The sequence below is a fragment of the Bactrocera oleae genome, chromosome 2, assembly GCF_042242935.1.
Source record: "Bactrocera oleae isolate idBacOlea1 chromosome 2, idBacOlea1, whole genome shotgun sequence".
Classification (NCBI taxonomy): Eukaryota; Metazoa; Arthropoda; class Insecta; order Diptera; family Tephritidae; genus Bactrocera; species Bactrocera oleae.
This window is the reverse complement of record NC_091536.1, coordinates 63,308,768-63,329,883: the sequence shown is the minus strand read 5'-3', so window position 1 is coordinate 63,329,883 and position 21,116 is coordinate 63,308,768. Positions and strand designations below refer to the sequence as shown.

The 21,116-nt window shown below is 36.3% G+C and overlaps 1 protein-coding gene across 6 annotated transcripts in view; it reads left to right on the top strand.

The window, feature by feature from the left end:
- The window catches only part of Cow (Proteoglycan Cow), a 168,002-nt gene that overhangs the window by 105,155 nt on the left and 41,731 nt on the right, over nt 1-21,116 (top strand). For all 6 annotated transcript variants that reach the window (XM_036368778.2, XM_036368775.2, XM_036368777.2 and 3 more), the window contains exon 6: nt 20,567-20,715. In XM_036368778.2, the coding sequence (XP_036224671.2) occupies nt 20,567-20,715 (149 nt within the window). The remainder of the gene's footprint in view (nt 1-20,566; nt 20,716-21,116) is intronic.

Here is a 21,116-nt window from a genome sequence, read left to right as displayed (position 1 = left end):
TATAAGACATTACAGCAGAGATGAGCGTATATGGGGGAAAAGATTTGGTAAAGTGGGCGTATAAAGTAGCATTCCCTACGTCTTTCGATAGTTTTAGTAGTCAATAATTTATCCCTTGCCTTCGTCAAATAATATTTTGATAAGCTATTTTCTAAAAAATACTTTAATTTTTTATATATATATTAATGAGACATAACGGAGGAATACTACTGACAGTATCTGGCAGTATACAAATCTGGTTTCGTTGCGGTTATGTAGAACCGACTGTTGTAGGAACGATTTGAAACGAATTCTAGCGGAGCAAATTTTTTCAAGTGTACCATAGTTTCTTTGTATACCCTGAACAGGGTATATTAAGTTTGCACAAATTTTGTAACACCCAGAAGGAACCGTAACAGACCCCGTAAAGTATATAGGTACATAAATATATATACAATTATTGATCAGCGCGGCGAGCTGAGTCGATTTAGGCATGCAGACAGACGGCGAAATAACTTTGTTTATGTATTATATCCAACCCGAAGTATTACGATTTGAAAAACACTAAATCACAACTGTTTTTTGAAATTTTTATATACTTTTTACATGTAATAGAAAAATACTAATGTTAGTATTTACTCGTATAAATCCGCAGATCCATACTTGTACTTTTTAACCCTTAAAATCCAAAAGTGTCCGTCAAGTTTTGTATTACATCTTAAAAATACTTAAAGCAAAAATCTTTAGCGATAAAAACACATACAATCAATCTGTTTATACAAGCTTTAAAATATCAATAAAAAAGCGAGTATGTTTTAATACATATGGACTTACGTAAATATACACGCGCACTCATTAATAGCTGATCTCCAGTATATGCAACTAAATGCAAATAATATTATACAGGCAGGAAAGGCATCTATGTTTGAAAATTTTTTCAAAAGTGGGCTACTAATAAGGTAAACGTATATTTCTCCTAAACCATTCAACCTATATAACCCAAATTTGTACAGAATTAATACTTTGGACATATCCGTCGACAGTGTAGAAATGGGTGAAATCGGATGATAACCCCGCCCACTCCATATATAACGGTTAAAAATTATCTACGGAACTACTTTATCAATTTCAACAAAATTTGTTCAAGCCCCCTGTCAAGTTGCCCGGTGCTAATTATTACCGGAAATAACGGTCAATTTGAGAGATATATTATTGCAATTCTTTCTGATAATAGTATGCAAGTATGTCAAAAATGGATGAAGTTGGATATACTATAGTTTAAGAGTAATAATGTATTGTACTATAGTTAAGAGTTTAAAATGTTTGGTTTCTCCCGAACCTAGCCCTTTCTTACTTGTTTAAATATGTAAATGTGTACGTGTGTATTTTACTGGCCAGTTGGCGTTATCGTTTTACATACAGTTTTAGGTTGAATATTAAAGTTGGTGGCATATAAAAAATGTGTATACACACGTACACATAATGTGTATATATGTATATAGGCCTCCATGTATTGACAATAAGCACCATGTCTACTAGAAATACCTGCAATGCCGTCATCCCCCCAAAGGCAACGTCATTAACAAGAACGTCATCGCATTGTTTCGTCATTTTTTTGCAGTTCAACATCAATGCCAGCGTTACAATAACAATAAAATAAGGCAACCATGGCAACAATCGATATAAAAATGCTATTCAAATGTTTATGCGGCAGATATAAAGCATATTAGGGTTGTCCTTAACCTAATTTTTGGTATTTGAGAATGAACTGAAAACTATTACTTTTGGAAAAATATTGGTTACACAGGGTATCTGGTTCAAAATGTTTGAACTAAAGTAATTAAAAACAAGTAAGGAAGGGCTAAGTTCGGATGTAACCAAACATTTTATACTCTCGCAAAGTCAAATGGTATACTCGTTTGAGATTTCTTTGTGGATTGGCTGATATTTTCGGTAGAAGGTCAACTATTGGCACTGGGGTCCATATATTTAGTACTTAGGGGCTTGAACAGTTTTGGTTCGATTTAGTCATTTTTTGGTCACAAGGTGGCATACTTTAAACGTATTATTCACGCAAAGTTTTACCCCGATATAATCATTGTTGCTTGATATGCATAGTGGAAAGTGAAAGAATCAAATGAAATGGAAAATGGTGTTATATGGGAAATAGGCGTGGTTGTAGTCCGATTTCGCCTATTTTCGCACTATAACATAGAAATATGAAAAGAATGTTATGTACCGAATTTTGTTGAAATTGGTTCAGCAGATCTCAAGATATGATTTTTCACCTAAAAGTGGGCTGTGCCACGCCCACTGTCTAATTTTGAACGCGGTTCCTATAAAGTCATCTCATACCATCCCAGAGATAAAATTTATTGTCTCTGGCGTGTTTCGTGATTGATTTATCGCGCTTTTAGTAGTTAACTTTTAACAGTACCGTTATATGGGGAGTGGGCGGAGTTGCCACCCAATTTCAACTATTTTCACACCGTCTATGGAAGTGCTAAAAACATTTGCTTCCAGTGAATTTTGTTATTATAGCATTGGCGGTTTAGGAGATATGCACATTAAACCTATTAGAGGCGGGACCACGCCCACTTTTTAAAAACAAATTTTAACTGCAGATGCCCCTCCCTAATGTGATTCTGTGTACCAAGTAACAGTCTTGTATCTTATTGCGGAGCTTAATTATGGCAATTTATTTGTTTTTGATTAATGGCGTTTTGTGGGCGTGACAGTGGTCCGATTACGGCCATCTGGAATACCAACTGTCTCACGGTACCAAGAAACATGTCTACCAAGTTTCATAGAGATATCTCAATTTTTACTCAAGTTAGAGCTTGCACGGACGGACAGACGGACAGACGGACGGACGAACAGACAGTCACCCGGATTTCAACTCGTCTCTTCATCCTGATCATTTATATATATATAACCCTATCTCTAACTCGATTAGTTTTAGGTGATACAAACAACCGTTAGGTGAACAAAACTATTATACTCTGTAGCAACTGGTTGCGAGAGTATAAAAAGAGAAGTTATTTCATTTAAATATAACCATATAGTACAGGAGATAAAATAAATTTTGTTCTTAACACAGTCTTAGCTTCGAGAAAATTAAATTGCTGGCTCCCGACAATAAATTTTTCTTGGCATGACTTAGACATAAAATGAATTTTGCTAAAGGTACCAGAATATAATACCAGCTATGATGTTAGGATGAACATTTTCCAAAAATTAAATATACGAAGAGGAAAGTGTTATCAAACTCACATATTTTACTAAAGATAGTCAGTTATGACCCATTCGCCAACGCTCTGTGACCTGATGATACTACGAACCCTTTTTCGAAGTCTGACACAGTAGGCAGAAAATGTTATCCAACTAATTTTGATAGGTGCTGCTGAGAGGTAGTTTATCATACTTTTATGTAGATTAGGTAATATTTTGACAGTTGAATGAGAGATGTATATTCTGGGTGCCAATATGCTATGATGTGCCTTTAGATGTATTTGCACTGTTTGAATACGGAAGGCACACGAAGTTATTTTCTTAATCAGATGAATGGAGGATTAATTGGGGGTTTTAACTCAAAAAGGTACTGATATAGGTTTTCACTGAGTTCAAGTTTTTAAAAAGTCGGTGCTTCTTACTTTTCTGGTTGACTAATAAAAATTTTAAAGGGTAAACACGGCCAAAACTGCAACCACTTGATCGTTCGAATGTCGACAGCTCTCCCATATTGTATATATGTTACATCAAAAAATTAAAGGACCGTCGCTTTTTCTTCAGAGGCTGTCTTAGGCTAAATTATTATTAGCAATATGTGGCTACAATTCTGTCAATACATTAAAAGATTGTGTGACCTGTAAGTTTTCTGACATAAAGATTAACAAGAAAAGACCCAAAACGTATTTGAACTTAAATAAAATTGCAAGCGTATCATCAAAGAGACTTAAAATATAGGATAACAAAGATGGAATCTTTACCATAGAATTCGCTTAATTAGCCAACTTTCGGGGAGCTTGGCTTATACCTCTCAGATAATACAGTAATCAAGACATTCATGGTAACAGTTCGACGTCCTGTTCTCATTAGTTCTATTTTATATCTTCTTGCTTGTCGACCATCGTGGTGTAAAAATTATTTAAGGTCTATGTTCGATCAGACCGCCAACCAACTGCGATGGTGAGCTCATACTCTAAAGATCGGATGTGTGTAGACGCGGTGGTCAACGGAAGTCAAACTAGTTTTAACTTCAATAAAACATGACTTGACTTATTTTGCTAGGAAATCAAAATAAAATGAAGGATGAGCCTAACGGATTTCGGCTGTACATATTTATGTTATAGTTTGTTCTTTTTAAAGTCGTCTGAAAGCGTTAAATATTTTTTCAGGAGCTTTAGTTTGTTTGTGCGTCGGGGGACATAGGTACAGGTTTGCTTGCGTGTTTACTTTTGTTAATTTTGTCTTCCTTTTAACATTATATAAACACGCGTGTATAGTACAATAAGTTGCACTCATTGTTTTGGAATATAGGCGAGTAGGTATTAAGGTAAAGGTAGGTGAGATACAAATATTCAACATGTATGTGTGAGTATTGCTGCGACACGCTCTTTGGAACCTTATCGTCTGACCTAAACCCAAATAGCGAACTAACACGCGATTACAATGCTGACCTCTTGTACTTCAGTTTGAGGTTCCTGCTGTCACGTCAATAACAGAAACAAAATAAACACAAGTAAGAAAAGGCTAAGTTCGTGTGTAACCGAACATTTCATCCTCTTGCCACTTGTAAGGCTCAGTCGCGGAAATACCTTTAGGTGTTGGCAAAACCTTATATTAAACAAGTAAGGAAGTTCTAAGTTGAGCCAAACATTTTACACTCTTGCAACTTGCTAGGAACAAAGCAAATCAAATATCCTCAGGTTTATGTAATACTTTTATATTTAAAAATGTTTCGAAACAACAACGAAATTACAATCAAATTTGTATTTTATTAAGTTATATTATGAGTCATTTACACACTTAGTTTTGCTTCTATATTTTATTTTATGTTAGCTTAAATTATATTAAAATTATCTTCAATGAGATATATGGGATATACACTCAACTGAAAAAGCTAAATTTAATATAATCAGTTGATGTGAAAATGTCAAACAGATGTTTGAAATTAATTATGTTAGGGATGCAAGGTTTGGAAAAAAGTGTAGACTAATTTTATTCATATTATCACACAGTTTTTAAGAGAACTTCTTCATTCAATTTTATTAAAGGATCACACATTTTGTCAGGTCGAAAGTCGGAAATTATTATACAGGCTATATTGGAGACAAAAAAGGGTTGAACCAATTGCGTCAATTTTGACATTGCTGAGGTATACTTAAGTATACAAGCATAAAATACTTCAACTTAATTTTATTGAAATAGCTCACATTTTCGTCGATATATGCGGTATGAAGTAAACCGAAAGTTCGAAAATATTTCGATAAGGTATATGGGGGCGAAGGAAAGTATTGACCCGATTCAATTAATTTTTGACAAACTTGCATACTATTTTCAGAAAGAGGCTCTCTCCGAATTGCAACAATATGTCTCACAGATTGACCGTTATTCCCGATAATCAGTTAGCGCCAGGCATTGGGGGCTTAAACATTTATGGCCCGATTTTGAGAATTGTTAGACTTGAGATATACCTTAAAAGCACTATTTTCGCAAAGTCTTGTTCTAATATATTCTTTGGTGCTTGATTTGTGTACTGGAAAATGAAGAATAATATGGAATTAAAAATTGTGCTAGATAGGAATAAGGCGTGGTTGTAGTCATTTTCTCATTGTGAGTTGGGATTGTTAAAATAGTTTTATGTACCAAATTTTGTTGTGATTTCAATTCGACAACGATTCCTCTAAACCCCCCTTGTACCATCCCGGATGTAAAATTTAATGTCTCTAACGCATTTATTTATTGATTTATCGCAGTTTTAGTAATTTTTAACAAAACCGTTATATATGGAGTGGGAGGGGTTATCATCCGATTTCATCCATTTGCGGTGTCTGTAGGAATGCTTAAGGAATATATAGCTCATAATAGCTTGAACAGTTTAGGAGATATAGGCAGTAAACCTCTTAGAGCGCGAGCCACGCTCGTTTTTTCAAAATGTTTAGCCTGCTAGTGCGATGTGTGGGCGTGGCAGTATTCCGATTACGCCTATCTACGGGATCGTTCTCTGTTTTTTGCCATGGAACTCGTGTACCAAGTTCCATTACATCATCTAAATTTTTTACTCAAATTACAGCTTAAGGACAGACAGGAATCCTTATTTCAACTCGTCTCGCATCCTATTCAATTGTATTTATATAACTCCATATCCACATCCATTAGTAGATAATACAAACAACTATAAGGTGAAGAAATCTATTATAAGCTGTAGTAACATGTTGCAAGAGTATAAAAATAACAAGAAATGCATATACACATGAAGACGGAGAAAAATAGAAACGGAGGCGCTATAACATTTATCGAAAACAAAATTTTATATTCTCCTCTTACTCTTACTTACCCTTAGCTGCATTTATTCGCTCGTCCTTTCTGTATTTGAGCGCTTTTATTGAGTTCAATTTTTGTAATTGTGCTTTGCGAAAAATTTATGGCTCATCATCGTAGAGAGTCGGTTTGAATTCTTTAATTTTTTTTTTTGCTGTTGTAATTTACTTTGCTACTTCTTAAATTGTTTTCATGCCGCTTTCTTAACCAACAAACCGGCAGCAGCAAAGTGTGTTAAGGACAAACCGAAACGATTGCACACTTAATTCCACGAACGGAAGTCGAGCGATTTTCAACCAAATAATCCTTGAAATGAGTTTCTACGTCATTATTATTGTTGTTGTTTTTGTTGTTCTTTCCTTCTTCTAAAGAAAGCCGTTTAAAAATAACAAATGTGAAAAGTTTTTTTGCGTTGTAATAGAGTAAGTGCCGCTTAAGCAGCGACCTTGCGACACACTAACATGTATACAGGCTTTAACACACTCACACATATATGTACCAGTACTCACACAGCCGACAACCAGTACTCACACAATGGCTAACCATGTGTGCTTTATTCCATAAATATAAGCTGATATTTGCCGTATTGGACCAACAAGTTAGCTTCACGCATTAAGAACCGTTACGGCAGCACTACACTGCAAGCGTTCTTGAAGTATAATAATTTATTGTTTTTAAACAACGAATTAAATTACGTTCTAGTTCATAACCGCTAATAAAGTTTTGATAATGACAATAACGGTAATTGGCTTCGATTTAATTCCTTCAGTGTAGAGTAATACAATTAGGCTCATACTTAAATATTATTTATAAATTAAAATTTGTGAAGTACTTGAAGTTTTTATTCGATGCGATACAGTAACTCAAAAGAATCTCATGAAAACCATCTGCAAATCACTGCTGAATCGAAACAAATTTTATCCATTTCTGAAGCGGATGGTAACTGGTGTAAAAAGTGGATCACTTACAACGACGTCAAGCGAAAACGGTCGCGATCGAATCGCGGCTAGCCAGCATAAACGGTGGCCAATGCCCGGATTGACTGTCAGGACGGGTTCGCTCTATGTTTTGTGGGATTGCTATGCAATCATCTACTATATGCTGATTTTCAATGAACAAACTCTTAATTCGAACCTTTAATGCTAACAATTGGACCGTTTGAAAGAAGCAAACGCCCAGAAGCAGTGTTGCGATTTAATATAACGCCAGGCCACACACATCGATTATGACTCGCCAGAATTTACGGAAGCTTAGTTCGGCTAATGCATCCAACACCTAGTCTGGTTTTGGTGATCAATATTCTATCTATGTTAAACAAAACCTTCAATTTAGTAATAATATTATGGAGACCACTTCATGACTGACGATGCAGTCGGTAGTTGGTTTATAATTGTTGAGAATGTTAGTTGAATGTAAATTGTAAGCTTATCTAGACGATAACTCCGAGCCTAAGTATCTGAGACAAAAAACTTGTCATAAAAATGTCTAAGTTTGAAAGGTGTATCCAGAAAATAACGGGAATTTTAATATTTAAAAGTTCGCGGTTTTGAAGACTCGAATTGTCGATATAATCGTACGTATACATGCCCTGAAGTACAATAAAAATTTCAGCTGTATTAATTCCTCACTTTGTCTGTAGCAGCCGCTAAATTTAGACGTGTTTGTATGAGCCTGCCGATATTCGTTTGATAAAACAATACTGTAACGATGCCCCAACCTCCATATTCGCCAAACATGGCTTCGTGTAATTTTTTCCAGTTTCCAAGAATAAAGAGAACTTTAAAGAGTTGTAAGTAACAACGGTACAATCTATATATTTACCGACATTAAAATTGATTTATCATGATGAATCAAGCACTAAAAACACTAGAGACATTAAATGTTATCTCTGGGATGGTATGAGATGACTTTATAGGAAGCGCGTTCAAAATTAGACAGTGGGCGTGGCACCAACCACTTTTAGGTTAAAATTCATATCTTGGGATTTGCTTAACCGATTTCAACCAAACTCGGTACATAACATTCTTTTCATATTTTTATGTTATAGTGCGAAAATGGGCGAAATCGGATTTCAACCACGCATATTTCCAATATAACACCATTTTAAATTCCATCTGATTTTTTCACATGCGTTTAAAATATGGCGCCATGTGACCAAAAACTGTCTTAATCGAACCAAAACTGTTCAAGCCACTAGATACTGAATAGGTGGACCCCAACACCTAAAGTAATTTTCCGGGCTTTGATCCTTGCAAGTTGCAAGAGTATGAAATGTTCGGTTACACTAGAACTTAACCCGTCCTTGCTTGTTTATCTTAAAAATGACTTTCGGATGAGACTTTGAGAATTGATTTCAAATATTTTGTTGGAATTTTAGGTAAATTGGATAGTTTGGGAAAAACCAAAGGTCATCTTAACCTTTAGACTTCTACTGAAATGCTTTTCAAATGATTTCAACGATTCTTGAAACTGAATATATAATAATTTGAGGACACTAATTTTGTAATAAATATGATACGAATTGCCTTGTATACTGTATTTATTTACTTTGCTTTATGAGCATTTCTCTTGTTGAATCCAAAGATCCGCTGTAAATATTAGAACTGTCACACTTGCGCGCATTCTTCCGGATCACATTGTTGCTTTGGTGACATTTTTTGTGATGAAAGTGAAGTCTACCAGCATGCATTTGTGCATGCAGCGAATACAAAATAAGCAAACAAACAAACAAAGAGAAAATCGTAATGCAGCAACACTTCAAACAAAACCAACAATAACAATGGCGAAACAAAGGATAATCAGAGAGAAAGTGAATGCGAACAAATGAATGTGCCAAAGAATGCTCAGCCGCAGCAATAACAACATTTTGTGTTAGTGTGTACTATTTGTGTGCTTTCGTATGATTTGGACACGAGGGCAAGTGCGAATGACGCAAGTGCTGAACCACAAAAGTTGCAAACATTTCAAATGCTCGCAACAAAGTGGTTTTATGTGTGGGTTTATGTATATGTGTGTACTGTGTGTGTGTGTTACTGTGTGCAACACTTTTGGCTTCTGTGCCGTGAACTATGCTTTGCTCTCGTGTGGCTGGTAAACTGTAGCTTTTAAAATATTCACGAGTGTTACAATATTTACGTTGCTTTTTGACATGACGAAACTAAAAGTGAAAGCGCAATTGAAAAGGAAACCATGAAATTTATATGGAAATTCACAAGCATGAAAATTAATATACTGTTACTTGTGTACCATTATTTCAAGTGCATACTCACACACACACTTTTATAAAACCTAAAATGTATTTTATACATTTTTAGTGAGCGTTTCAGAGTATGCTTCGTGTGTTATTTTATTTTTGCTGAATTATTATAATTAAAATAACGATAAACTATTTTTTTCAAATAAAAAATTTAATATGAGTAATTTAGATCCCTGTTTAAAAAGCCCCAGCGTGCTGCTGGCACTGTAACTACCCAAAAAAATTAAAAAAATGTATATCAGAGTTTGTGTGGTCACGGCGTATGAGTGACATTTGATTATTCCATTTGGCTTGTGATGAAACAGTTGGTTAATGGATCTCCAGCACACATAATTGTTTTGATCGAAGCATTTCAAATCGAGCATAAATCATTAGTCAAGTTAATATACCAAGTTACAGTCTAAGATTTATTAAGCTGACGATGTAGAGAACCTGAAATGCTAAACAGAACATATTTCTAAGAAGCAATTTTTACTGTTAAGTACAAAAGCAACGTATCATGATACCTGACAAATAGTTGGAACCTTCTACAATATTATTTTTATATTGTCGATTACAAGAATCGATGTACGAACAATGTTTGTGTGTTATTTTCATAAAATCCCTCATGTAAGTTAATTAGGATGATTTTAAAATAAATATTGTGGACACGAAGCAAAATATAGTATTGTAATCTACTGAAAAAGGAAAAATATCGGCAAAGTTTATGCTTCCTCGTATTTCAATAGTAACATTTTTCGGTCAAAGTTATAAGTATGACAGATATACAAGGAACAAAAGGAACGCACAAAATAATTTCGCTTTCATGCAATTCTTTCATTAATTGAAATAAATTACGTTTTCTCATGGTGATCCAAGTTCTCAAAGAGGTAACTAACCTTTCACGTGAAAACCTAAAACGTTTTGAGGATTATATTTAGTCCTACCATGAGTGCTTACACCGTTATATAAATGAAACTATAATTTATTTTTTAATAAAGTTAATTTTATGCATATATTAAGTGAGCGATGTTCAAAACTTTATTCGATAGGATCATCTTTAGCTTTCACATAGATTCAAATTTTCCTTCTTCCAGACATCTTCTACTGTGTAATTTTTGCATTGTGTGCTGGAACAGAATCTTGCTGGAAGATCCAATGCTCTCCATCGAAGAGAGTATTGCTTAGCCGCTTTACCACGTCATCTAAAACATCCTGTTGATACAGCTATGGCCCAGTTTTAACTCACGAGAGTAGCCACTATACCATTACAGATATTGGGTGGTGACCACGTTGAATCCTTGAAATAAAATTTGTTTGCATGTTTAGAAATTTTTGGATAGATTTTGTCGTTTTGCTTAAAAAAACTTCATCGACAGTGAACATTTTTTCATCCGTAAACGCACACTTTAGTAGCAATTGACCGCGTGCCATTGAAGAAGCCGCTTGCATTTGTTGAGCTTAATTTGCTTCAAGCATGTTCGCAGAAGTGACCAGTTGACTGATAGTAGCTTTCGTGTGGGGCTTAACATCATTTCCAGTTTTCTAAAGATTGGTTCAAGCTATGCCCAGACGACAACTTCTCTTTCTGTCATCAACTCTTGACATTCGGGAAAAACGATCATTAGTGCGGTATACAAACACTTTCCAAATATTATTGTATGTTTTTTGAAAACTTCATAAATTTCACTTGGTCTTTTGCCACACCACACCGCAATATGTACAAGGGGCAATTCAAAAGTTTCAGGACTTTTATTAAAAAACGAATATTATTATTATTTTTTTTTTTTTGAAAAATTTACTGGTCACCTTCAAAATAGTCTCCTTCCGCCTGAATACAACGTTTTGCACCTTCAAGAAGGTTATCGAATGACTTTTTTAGGTCATTTGTCGGTATAGCGTTGAGGATGGCGGTCGTCGCCTTTTGATGGCATCAACGTCAGCATAGCGGTTTCCTTTCATGGCCAAATGTAGTTTTCCGAAAGGGTAGAAGTCGCACGGTGCCATATCAGGTGAACACGGAGAGTAGTTGATTGTTAAAATGTGATTTTTGTTCGAATAACCGGTCACATGCGTCGATCGATGAGACGGCGCATTATCGTGCAACAAACTTCCATCTTCGCGATATTCGGGCCGAATGCAACGAATACGTGCTACCAAACGCTTCAAAACTCCAAGGTAGAATACCGCATTAACGTTTTGGCCGGGTGGAACAAATTCTTTGTGGACAATACCCTTGGAATCATAAAAACAAATCAGCATTGTCTTCACTTTTGACTTCTCCAGGCGCGATTTTTTGGGTTTCGGCTCATTTCTCATTTATGTCATCACGACCACTTTGAAAACGTTTAAATCACTCTTGAATACGGCTACGGGATAGACAATCAACGCCATAAACTTGTTTCATCATTTGATGAGTTTTGGTAAACGTTTTACCAAGTTTAAAACAAAACTGAATGTTGGTTCTTTGTTCGATGCTCATTTTCCGACCGACACTACAAATGTAATGTCACATGTAGCGCGATATCTCAGCTGTTATACAAGTCAGCTGTTATATAAATTTTATACAACACTGAAGAATACACAATTGAGGGATAAAAATTTCAGACAGTTGGCGCCACTAGAAGCCGCGTTGTATAAAAAGTCCTGGAACTTTTGAATTGTACCTTGTATATACATATATGTATAAATGGCGCACCACTCCATTGTCAGTTATCTAAAGCAAATATTGAAATTATTATTTTTCTATGAAAATTTGTTTCGTTCTGTAAAATTTGTAACAGAATTTATGGCAAGCCTAAGTATTCATCGGTTATAAACTCTTCACAAATACAAAGGTTCCTTACAAGAACTTGATTCCGATCGTTCAGTTTGTATGGTAGCTATATGCTATAGTGTTCCGATATCGGCCGCTCCGACAAATGATCAGCTTCTTAGTGAGAAAAGGCCAGGTACACAATTTCATTACAACACTGAGGGACTAGTTCGTACATATACATACAGACAGACGGACAGCCAGACGGACATGGCTAAATCAACTCAGCTCATCATGCTAATTATTTATTTATATATTTTATAGCGTCTCCGGCGTTTTCTTCTGGGAAAAACTTCGTGGTAAACTTATTATACCCTGTTCGGAAATATCAAATCAAAGATAAGAAAAAAGTGCCCCATTTTATCAAACAAAATTTTGAAGGGCATGAGGGCCATCATGAGGCCCATCAAAGATGGGAGAGTTTAAAAGTAAACTGTCTCTGCGAATGACAGAATTTTGAATAATCGAGTAGACATTTCTATATTTTTTTAACATATTTATCCATTTTTACCACCTATTAGATGGGTGTATTATTAAAGGTGTTTCACAAAGTTTCCATAGCAATTATACCTCGAATGGTACATTTGTCCTAAAGTTATGAAGCGCACACTATATGCCAGTAAAATCAAGTTTTTATTGTTACATTTTGTAACCACTAACAAAACACGAAAAGGCAGCGAAAGAACACTGTTAACTGCTGTTAACACTGATTCTGCACACAAAACAAATGTTCCGCTGGAACTTGTTTGAAGCAAATTTTAATTTTCCTTACTGTATTTGGTTAACCTTTTTTTTTGTTGTTTTGTAATCTCAGTTATCTTTCGCATAGTTTACAAAAGTTTTACTACTCTATTCGAAAAGCCAAACTCAGGCAAATGTTCGCACACGATGTCAACACGGTGTGTACCGTTATCATAAATTGTGTTATTGAGCGCACAATAGAAGCTTTTGTTGTTTACCAAAGATTTATCCTTTGTTCGGCCCACCCACAGACCCTAAAAGCTATTTGTTTGCTCGTGCTGTTTGTTGTTGCCAATGGACATTCACACATTTTCGCATAACGAATAGCAAACACCAAAATTTAATAATGGAAATTCAATATTACTCTCCAATAACTTTTTCCTTTATTTATTGGCTTAGTGTTGTTCTTGTCGGCGCTGTGCAGAAATTTTCGATAGATTTTGTTGTAAACATCGCATACATATTGTACATGCTCGTATAGCATGTTGCTTTCCATTTGGCTGCTCCGCGGGCTAGCACCCATCCTAGAGGCGGCGTTGAATACCCAATACCCTAAAGTATTATCGCCCAAAGTTTTTCTAGATTTTTGACAGTTGACAGTTTTCCTTTCGTCACTTCCTTTTCTATGTACCCCTCCTAACCCTCACTCACACTCATTGCAAACATTATCTTTAAAGTACCTATGCGCATACATTTCCTTAGTCATTCTCCGCCGTTGTTTTACTGTCCATGGTTATGCTTAGTAAATGTGTGTGTATGCGGTAGTGTGAAGCTTAATTTGTTCTTGCTGTGAGCTGTCAACTGCTTGAACTTGAGTTCCAAGTATGCAAACTTGTTAGCAAGTCTCTAAAGTATGAAAATATTATCCGAATTGATTTTGGATTCATTTTTGTTTGTATTAATTTTGATATTCGAACGCTACGTACAGCTTAATCCTGGGAAAGAAAGAGCAATCATAAGACAGTTTGCCATATGATAACAGTGAATCCCTCAAGACTCCCCCCCCCAAGGAACTCAAAGCCTTCATTAATTCAGCGGATTGAACAAGTGTTCCGTTTAAATTTAAGTCTGCTAATTTTAGCTACTGTTCTCTCACTCTATCGTCTCTTCTCTGAACCAACCTGTGCCCCTGATGAAGCTCATCAGTATAAATAATTTTATATTAGCAACTTCTGATACGTCGTCAAGAAATTCACGACCGATAGTTGCGATTCTTTACCTGTGTAGAGCTTTACATTCGCATAGAATATTTTTTACTGTCTCCTCTTTTTCTACTTCTTGGCAGCTTCTACAATAGTCGTTGTAAGGTACACCTAGACTGCTGGCATGTCTACCAATTAGACAGTGACCTGTTAGTACCCCAATCAGAGTTCTTATATCATTCCTTTTGAATGTTAATAGTCGGTTTGTACGACTCACGCTCCATTCCTGCCACGTTAGTCTGCTGGTTGAGCAGGTTATTGATTGTCTCCAGCGAGACTCTGCTATATTTATAGCATGTTCGCTGATTAAGTGTTTGCAAGTTCCAAGGGGCATAAAAATTCCCTCTTTTTCAAGGGTTAATTGTAACTCGGTGCCTGTTCTGGCTAGTTCGTCTGCTTCGCAGTTTCCAGGGATATCACTATGCCCTAGAACCCATTGCAGGTTTATCGTGAAGTAGGATGTTAGATCCTCTAATAGATCAAGACATTATTTCACTATCTTTGATAAGACCATAGGAGACTTGAGTGATTTCCAGGCCGCTTGGCTATCCGTATAAATATATATGCTCCTTGTTGTGAGCACACTTTTTGTCAATACAACAAGGCTTTCTTTGATTGCTGTGATCTTTGCCTGGAAAATACTGCAGTGGTCTGGTAAGCGGAAGGCGATTTTGGTGTCTAAATTCTAATTGGATTGTTGCAGGCGACTAATTGGGAGGATTCCCTTAGTCTCAGAGCAGACTTTGCTGCCACTTGCTTACAGAACAGGTCTATTGGCAATAAATGTAGAATGACGTTTAGTGCCTGGCTAGGCGTTGTTCTAAGAGCTCCACTAATGCATATACTGGCTGCTCTTTGTATACTTTCCATACGCCTCACCGCGTATTTCTTATCCATTATTGGCCACCATACCAATATATCGTATGTCATGATTGGTCTGACAACTGCTGTATAGAGCCAATAAGCTATCCGAGGCGTTAGCCCCCATTTGGGGCCCACCATCCTTTTACAAGTGTACAGTGCTGTGGCTGCTTTCTTCACCCTAGCATCCAAGTTTTGTTTCCATGAAAGCTTCCTGTCTAAGATTAGTCCTAGGTAGCTTGCCTTATCTCCAATTGTTAATTCGCAACCATTTACAGATACAGAACAGTTTATATCGTCCAGGATCGTTTGCATAAGGTTTGCCAGTGTATTAGGGAATTTACCTCTAACTGATACTGCCACATCGTCAGCATATGCCACAACATGTACCCCCTTCTTCTCTAGATCCCACAGCAACTTATTCATTGTCAGGATCCAGAGAAGTGGGGTTTACCCTTTTGGATGGATCTGCACATCGTTGACGCTCCCAGCTTTGAAATTATTGACCTGCTCGTGAGCATCTGTTCAATTAATTTTCTGAGAGGTTCAGAGATGTCCAGATCTTCTATATCTAAGAAGGCAATTAGAGTGTATTCTTTAACTTCTAGAGATTTTTCAATCTCCGCCACCACAGAGCTCAGCACAGTTTCTGTGGATTTTTCTTTAGAATACGCATGTTGTGAACCAGTCAACTTGTCTGGTTTTAGTTTGTTGCTTATACAAGTATGTAGTTCTATTAGCCTTTCCAACGTTTTTAGAAGAAACAAATAGATACTAATACGTCTGAAGTCCTTTGGATTTGTGAGCGACCTTTTGCCTGGCTTAGGTATGTCTATTACCTTGACTGACAAAGCGAAGGGATATAGTTTAAATGCAGCGCCCCCTTGAGAATGGTAACTAGCCAATCCATTATGTAATTCTGCGACTGCTGTAATTGAGCCGAGAATTGACCATCTGGTCCCGGCGACTTGAAGGGCTTGAAGCTATTTATTGCCCAGTGTACGTTGCTTCCTGACACCGTGTTTATAAGAGTGGAGTCTATTTCTGCTCCACTGTCTTGAGTATATTCAACAGTATGGCTTTCAGAGCTACCTGGGAAGTGGGTATCCATTAGTAGTTCCAGTGACTCTTCACTGGATACCGTCCAACCGCCGTCTGGCTTCTGAAGATAACCGATACTATGCACAGATTGTGCCTTTATTTTCCTAAGTCGAGACGCTTCCGTCGTGTTTTCGATATCATTACAAAAAGATTTCCAAGATTTTTCCAATCTCTTCTTGCTCTCCTAACTTCCTTCTTGTATGACCTAAGGAGGTTATAGTAATAATCCCAGGCTGACTCGCCTTGGGATTGATTAGCTAAATTGAACTGCTTTCTGCATTCTTTCTGTAACTTTTTAAGTTCGAGAGACCATCAGGGTGGCCTAATTCTACCTCTACTTCGTGTTATTGGACAAGCCACTTCTAGTGCTTGCCGGCAAGATTCAGTGAATTGATTAGCGAGGATGTCGAGATCCTCCTTACTATTGGGCTGAAACGGCGGAATGATAGGGATACGTTTTTCCAGCTCTTGCATGTGCACCTGCCAGTTCGTTTTCCTATTCTTTGCCTTTCTTCTAATGTACATTCAATATATCGGTGATCCGAAAATGAATGTTCTTCGAGGACTCTCCATTGGGTTACCCTGTCAAATAGTACTTCCGACACAAGTGTGATATCCAGTACTTCTTGTCGGTTTCTTGTAATAAATGTTGGTGTACTTCCCTTATTACACAACAGTAGCTTAGTGCCTAGTAGGTAATTGAAGAGACACTCACCTCTGTCGTTGACATCTGAGCTGCCCCAGACTGTGTGATGCGCGTTTGAGTCGCATCCAAGTATTATCATGCACTTGGATGCCTCGCTATCCCTTACCACCTCTTTTACCATCAGAGGGGGCACCAGCTCCTCCTCGTACGGCATATAGCACGACACCAGCCGATAACTGCATGTGCTCGTTTCCCAGCTTACTGCTACTGTGTCGTTGTTGCTGTAATGATATAATATAAAAACGTTAAGGTTTTTCGCATCAAACAATAACTCATGTCAAATTTTGTGAAGATATCTCGTTAAATGAAAAAGTTTTTTATACCAGCACTTGATTCCGATTGTTCAGTTTGTATGATAGCTATAGCTATAGTGGTCCAATATAGACGATTCCGACAAATGGCTAAATCAATTCAGTTCGTCAAGCTGATCATTTCTAAAAATAATTTTTAGGCGACGTTTCCTGGTGTTACAAACATCGTGGCAAACTTAATATTCACTGTTCAGGATATAAAGATAATTGAATAAGCATTTAAATTATTATTATGTGTTTTTTTTCAGTTATTAAAATTGTATTCAAAAATAATTATTTAATTTTTAATCCCAAATACCAGATTAAAAAGTAAAAATATATTTTTAATCTCAACAATCGGATTTAAAACTGCAAATGAAAATTGTAATCCTAAATATCTGACTGAAAAAAATAACATTTTATCGCAATGATCGCAAGAATTAAAGCAATTAAAACAATTTGATTATTCATTAAATTTAATATTAAATATCTTAAAACTGCTTCTTTTCTTTGTAAGAGGAAAGCTTATTTTTAGTAAAACTTTAACATAGTTTAGGAATTTTTGGCTTATTTACATTTAATAACTTTTAATTATAGTTTTTCAGTTAGAAATATGTAAATCATTCCTGTTAAAACCCTTTCATTCCAACTTTTAATGTGAAAATTATAATTTTTTGTTACCGCATTTTTCAAATTAATAACTTTTTAGTTCTCTTTTTGGGATAAAAGTTAAAGTTAAAATTTTTTATTCGGGTTCTTAAGTAAAAAATTGGCAACTCTGCCTGCGAGTAAGTTCGTAAAACCAGTTTCTCAAGCCTAGATCACCCGAGGCCAAAAAACAACAACAGTTAACAATTTCAGTTTACAACAAGAGTAATTTTTGACCAGCACTGTCATGTTTCATGTGTTTACGTATCTTAATATGATGATGTTGAGATCTTCTATTATCTCTCTGAGGCCAACGCGACCATTTTCGAGCATTAAGGCAAGTTTTCGATGTTTTCATGTGTTCGTGATAAAGTAGACTCCCCAAAACACTTCTTTTCAATGGTTCCGTAGTTGGGTTTTGTTGGAAACACGAAATTTCAAGCAAACTCGTTGTTAATTTTTTTTAACTTCCCGCTAAGAAAATTGAAAATTTTCTAAAAATCGGGAAGATATTGGTTTCACCCCATTTTGCAAAAATCGAGTTCTCAACAGATCTCGACGTTTTGAGGGTCGAGGAAGCTTCCCCGAACATTTCTACGATGATGTCCGTATGTCTGTATGTATGTGTGGATGTATGTGTGTGTGTGTGGATGTATGTGACCCTCTTATAACTTTTAAACGGCTCCACCGATTTGAATAAACTAAACGGCATTCCAAAGGGTTTCATTGCACATGAATTTCGTGTGAGTTTGGACCCAATCGGACCAGTAGATTTTGAGAAAGTTCTAAACCTTGAAAAAACACATCGTTTGCCGCAAACCGGGTCGAAATCGGTTGATTTACTTGCGAGATATCGAAAACGAAAAATTTCGAAGAGCTCAAAAGCAGTGAAAAAAGCGAAATTTGAACGTTAGCGTATGAAATTAGCGGGAAATTGACCCTTGAGGCCAACCGTTTTCCACATTTTTTTGTATGGTAAGAAAGGGCTGACAATCTTTTTGCGTCGTAAACAAACAGTTGCTAAAAAGGGCATTAACAATCTACGAACAATTTGAACGATTCGGTTTGTGCGCTCAGTTTAAATGTACCAGTCCGGGTCAATCCAATGATAATCAGATGGTATGTAAACACTCTATTAAAGTTCTTCATACACTTTTTCGTTCTCTCTCCATTTTCTTACGCCAATACATTTAGTTTGCATTGCATGTTTAGTAAATCGAAGACATCACAGACATACAGGGGGAAAGTTCCAAGTCATACCTGATACGTTTTAGTGGGTATACTCGCTGGTTTTAATATTGTTTCTACTCGGAGCTAAGCACTAAATATTAATCTAGCCAACACGACTACTCAGTTTTTCGACGCTTTGAGGCTCCGCCGTGATGAATTCTATATCCATCGGTCGTTCAGAAAATAATTAAGGTATTACATCAGAGAACATATAAGAATGTTGTTACAAGTTTTCTGGTTATATGTTATTTACTTGAGAATTTCAAAAAATCGACCTTCTTAGATATATTTGTCAGGCAATGATCGCAGAATAGTGATTTCGATTTTAAAGCCTATCTGCAGTGTAAATTTATTTCAAAAGATTTTTTTGAGAAGCCGCCATTTTGTCAAAAATCTAAATTTTGCCTAGTTCTTGGAGAATTGCCTGTACTTATCTATTGTTAGAATAATTTTTTTGTGTTTTTGCATTTACGATAATTTTATGCAGACGAATCTTCCTCAGCGTCAGACACAGCTCTTCAGAGGTCCTTCTGCAGATCGGGATCAAGGACAGCAATAATTCTTCAAAATTAACCAATTATTAAAGTGAATTAAATTATGTGCACATTCATTTTGCACATTATTATTTTTATTTATTTATTAAATAAAGTGCCTCTTTAAAAAAATTTTCACGAAAAAACGTGTTTCTTTATGACTTGCAAAGGATACGTACATATATAGATCCTTAAAAAAAAGAAAAATGGAAGCCGTCTCTGTTTAAGAAGACTGTATAGTGGTTAGTATTTGTATATAAGCGTAAGAAATATTTAAAATACTCGCATGCTGGTAGCTGACTCCTGCCAACTCTGCGTGTCAGTCAACCAGCCGGAGAGCCAACCAACTAGCGGACTATAATTTGCATAAGAAATTAATTATCCACTGCTTCACTCACTCACAAACACACACCCATACATAAGCACACTTATTCGCCACTGCAATTTGCCGCACTCAACTTGCAACTGTTCAATAACGTCGGCCCCCTCACCGCCATTATTCTCTGTTCTTTATCTACTTTCATGCTACCGTTCGGTTGACTACTGCGTGCCGACTATGCGCTACCATGCGACCACCGAATGTGCCGTTGCATCCTTGCTGTCATCCATTCGCCACCAATTTCTGCTATTACAACAATACCTTGGACGATCACTCGCCAACCCGCCCGCGCGCTTCGTACAGCAATTGCAAGCCCTGCCCGGTGGCAAAGCCGACTTTCTTATGCGGTGCCGACAACCGTACATACTCATCGCTATGCAGATTGGATTACCACAACTGCATACATTCAACAACCATAAGGATAGCGTGCAAGGGTTTCTGTCCATGCAAGGGTAAGTACAGCTACAACTACAGCAGATAACAGTTATTTTTGATATATATGAATAAAATAAAAATTAAGTGAGTACAAAAACATAAAAAAAACTTAACTTCGGTTGCATCGAAGCTATAATAAATACCCTTCACAAATACAAAAGATTCTTATAAGAACTTGATTTTGATCGGTCAGTTTGTTTGGCAGCTTTCGCATATGTATACTCACGCCAAATTTCTTGAAGATATCTCCTCAAATACAAAAATTTTTCCAAGTGGAACTTGATTTTGATCGTTTGGTTTATATGGCAGCAATATGTTATAGTAGTCCGATATCGTCGGTTGGAATAAATGAGCAGCTTCTTGAGGAGAAAAGGATATGTGCATTTCAGATCCATATCTTAAAAACTGCTTCATGTGT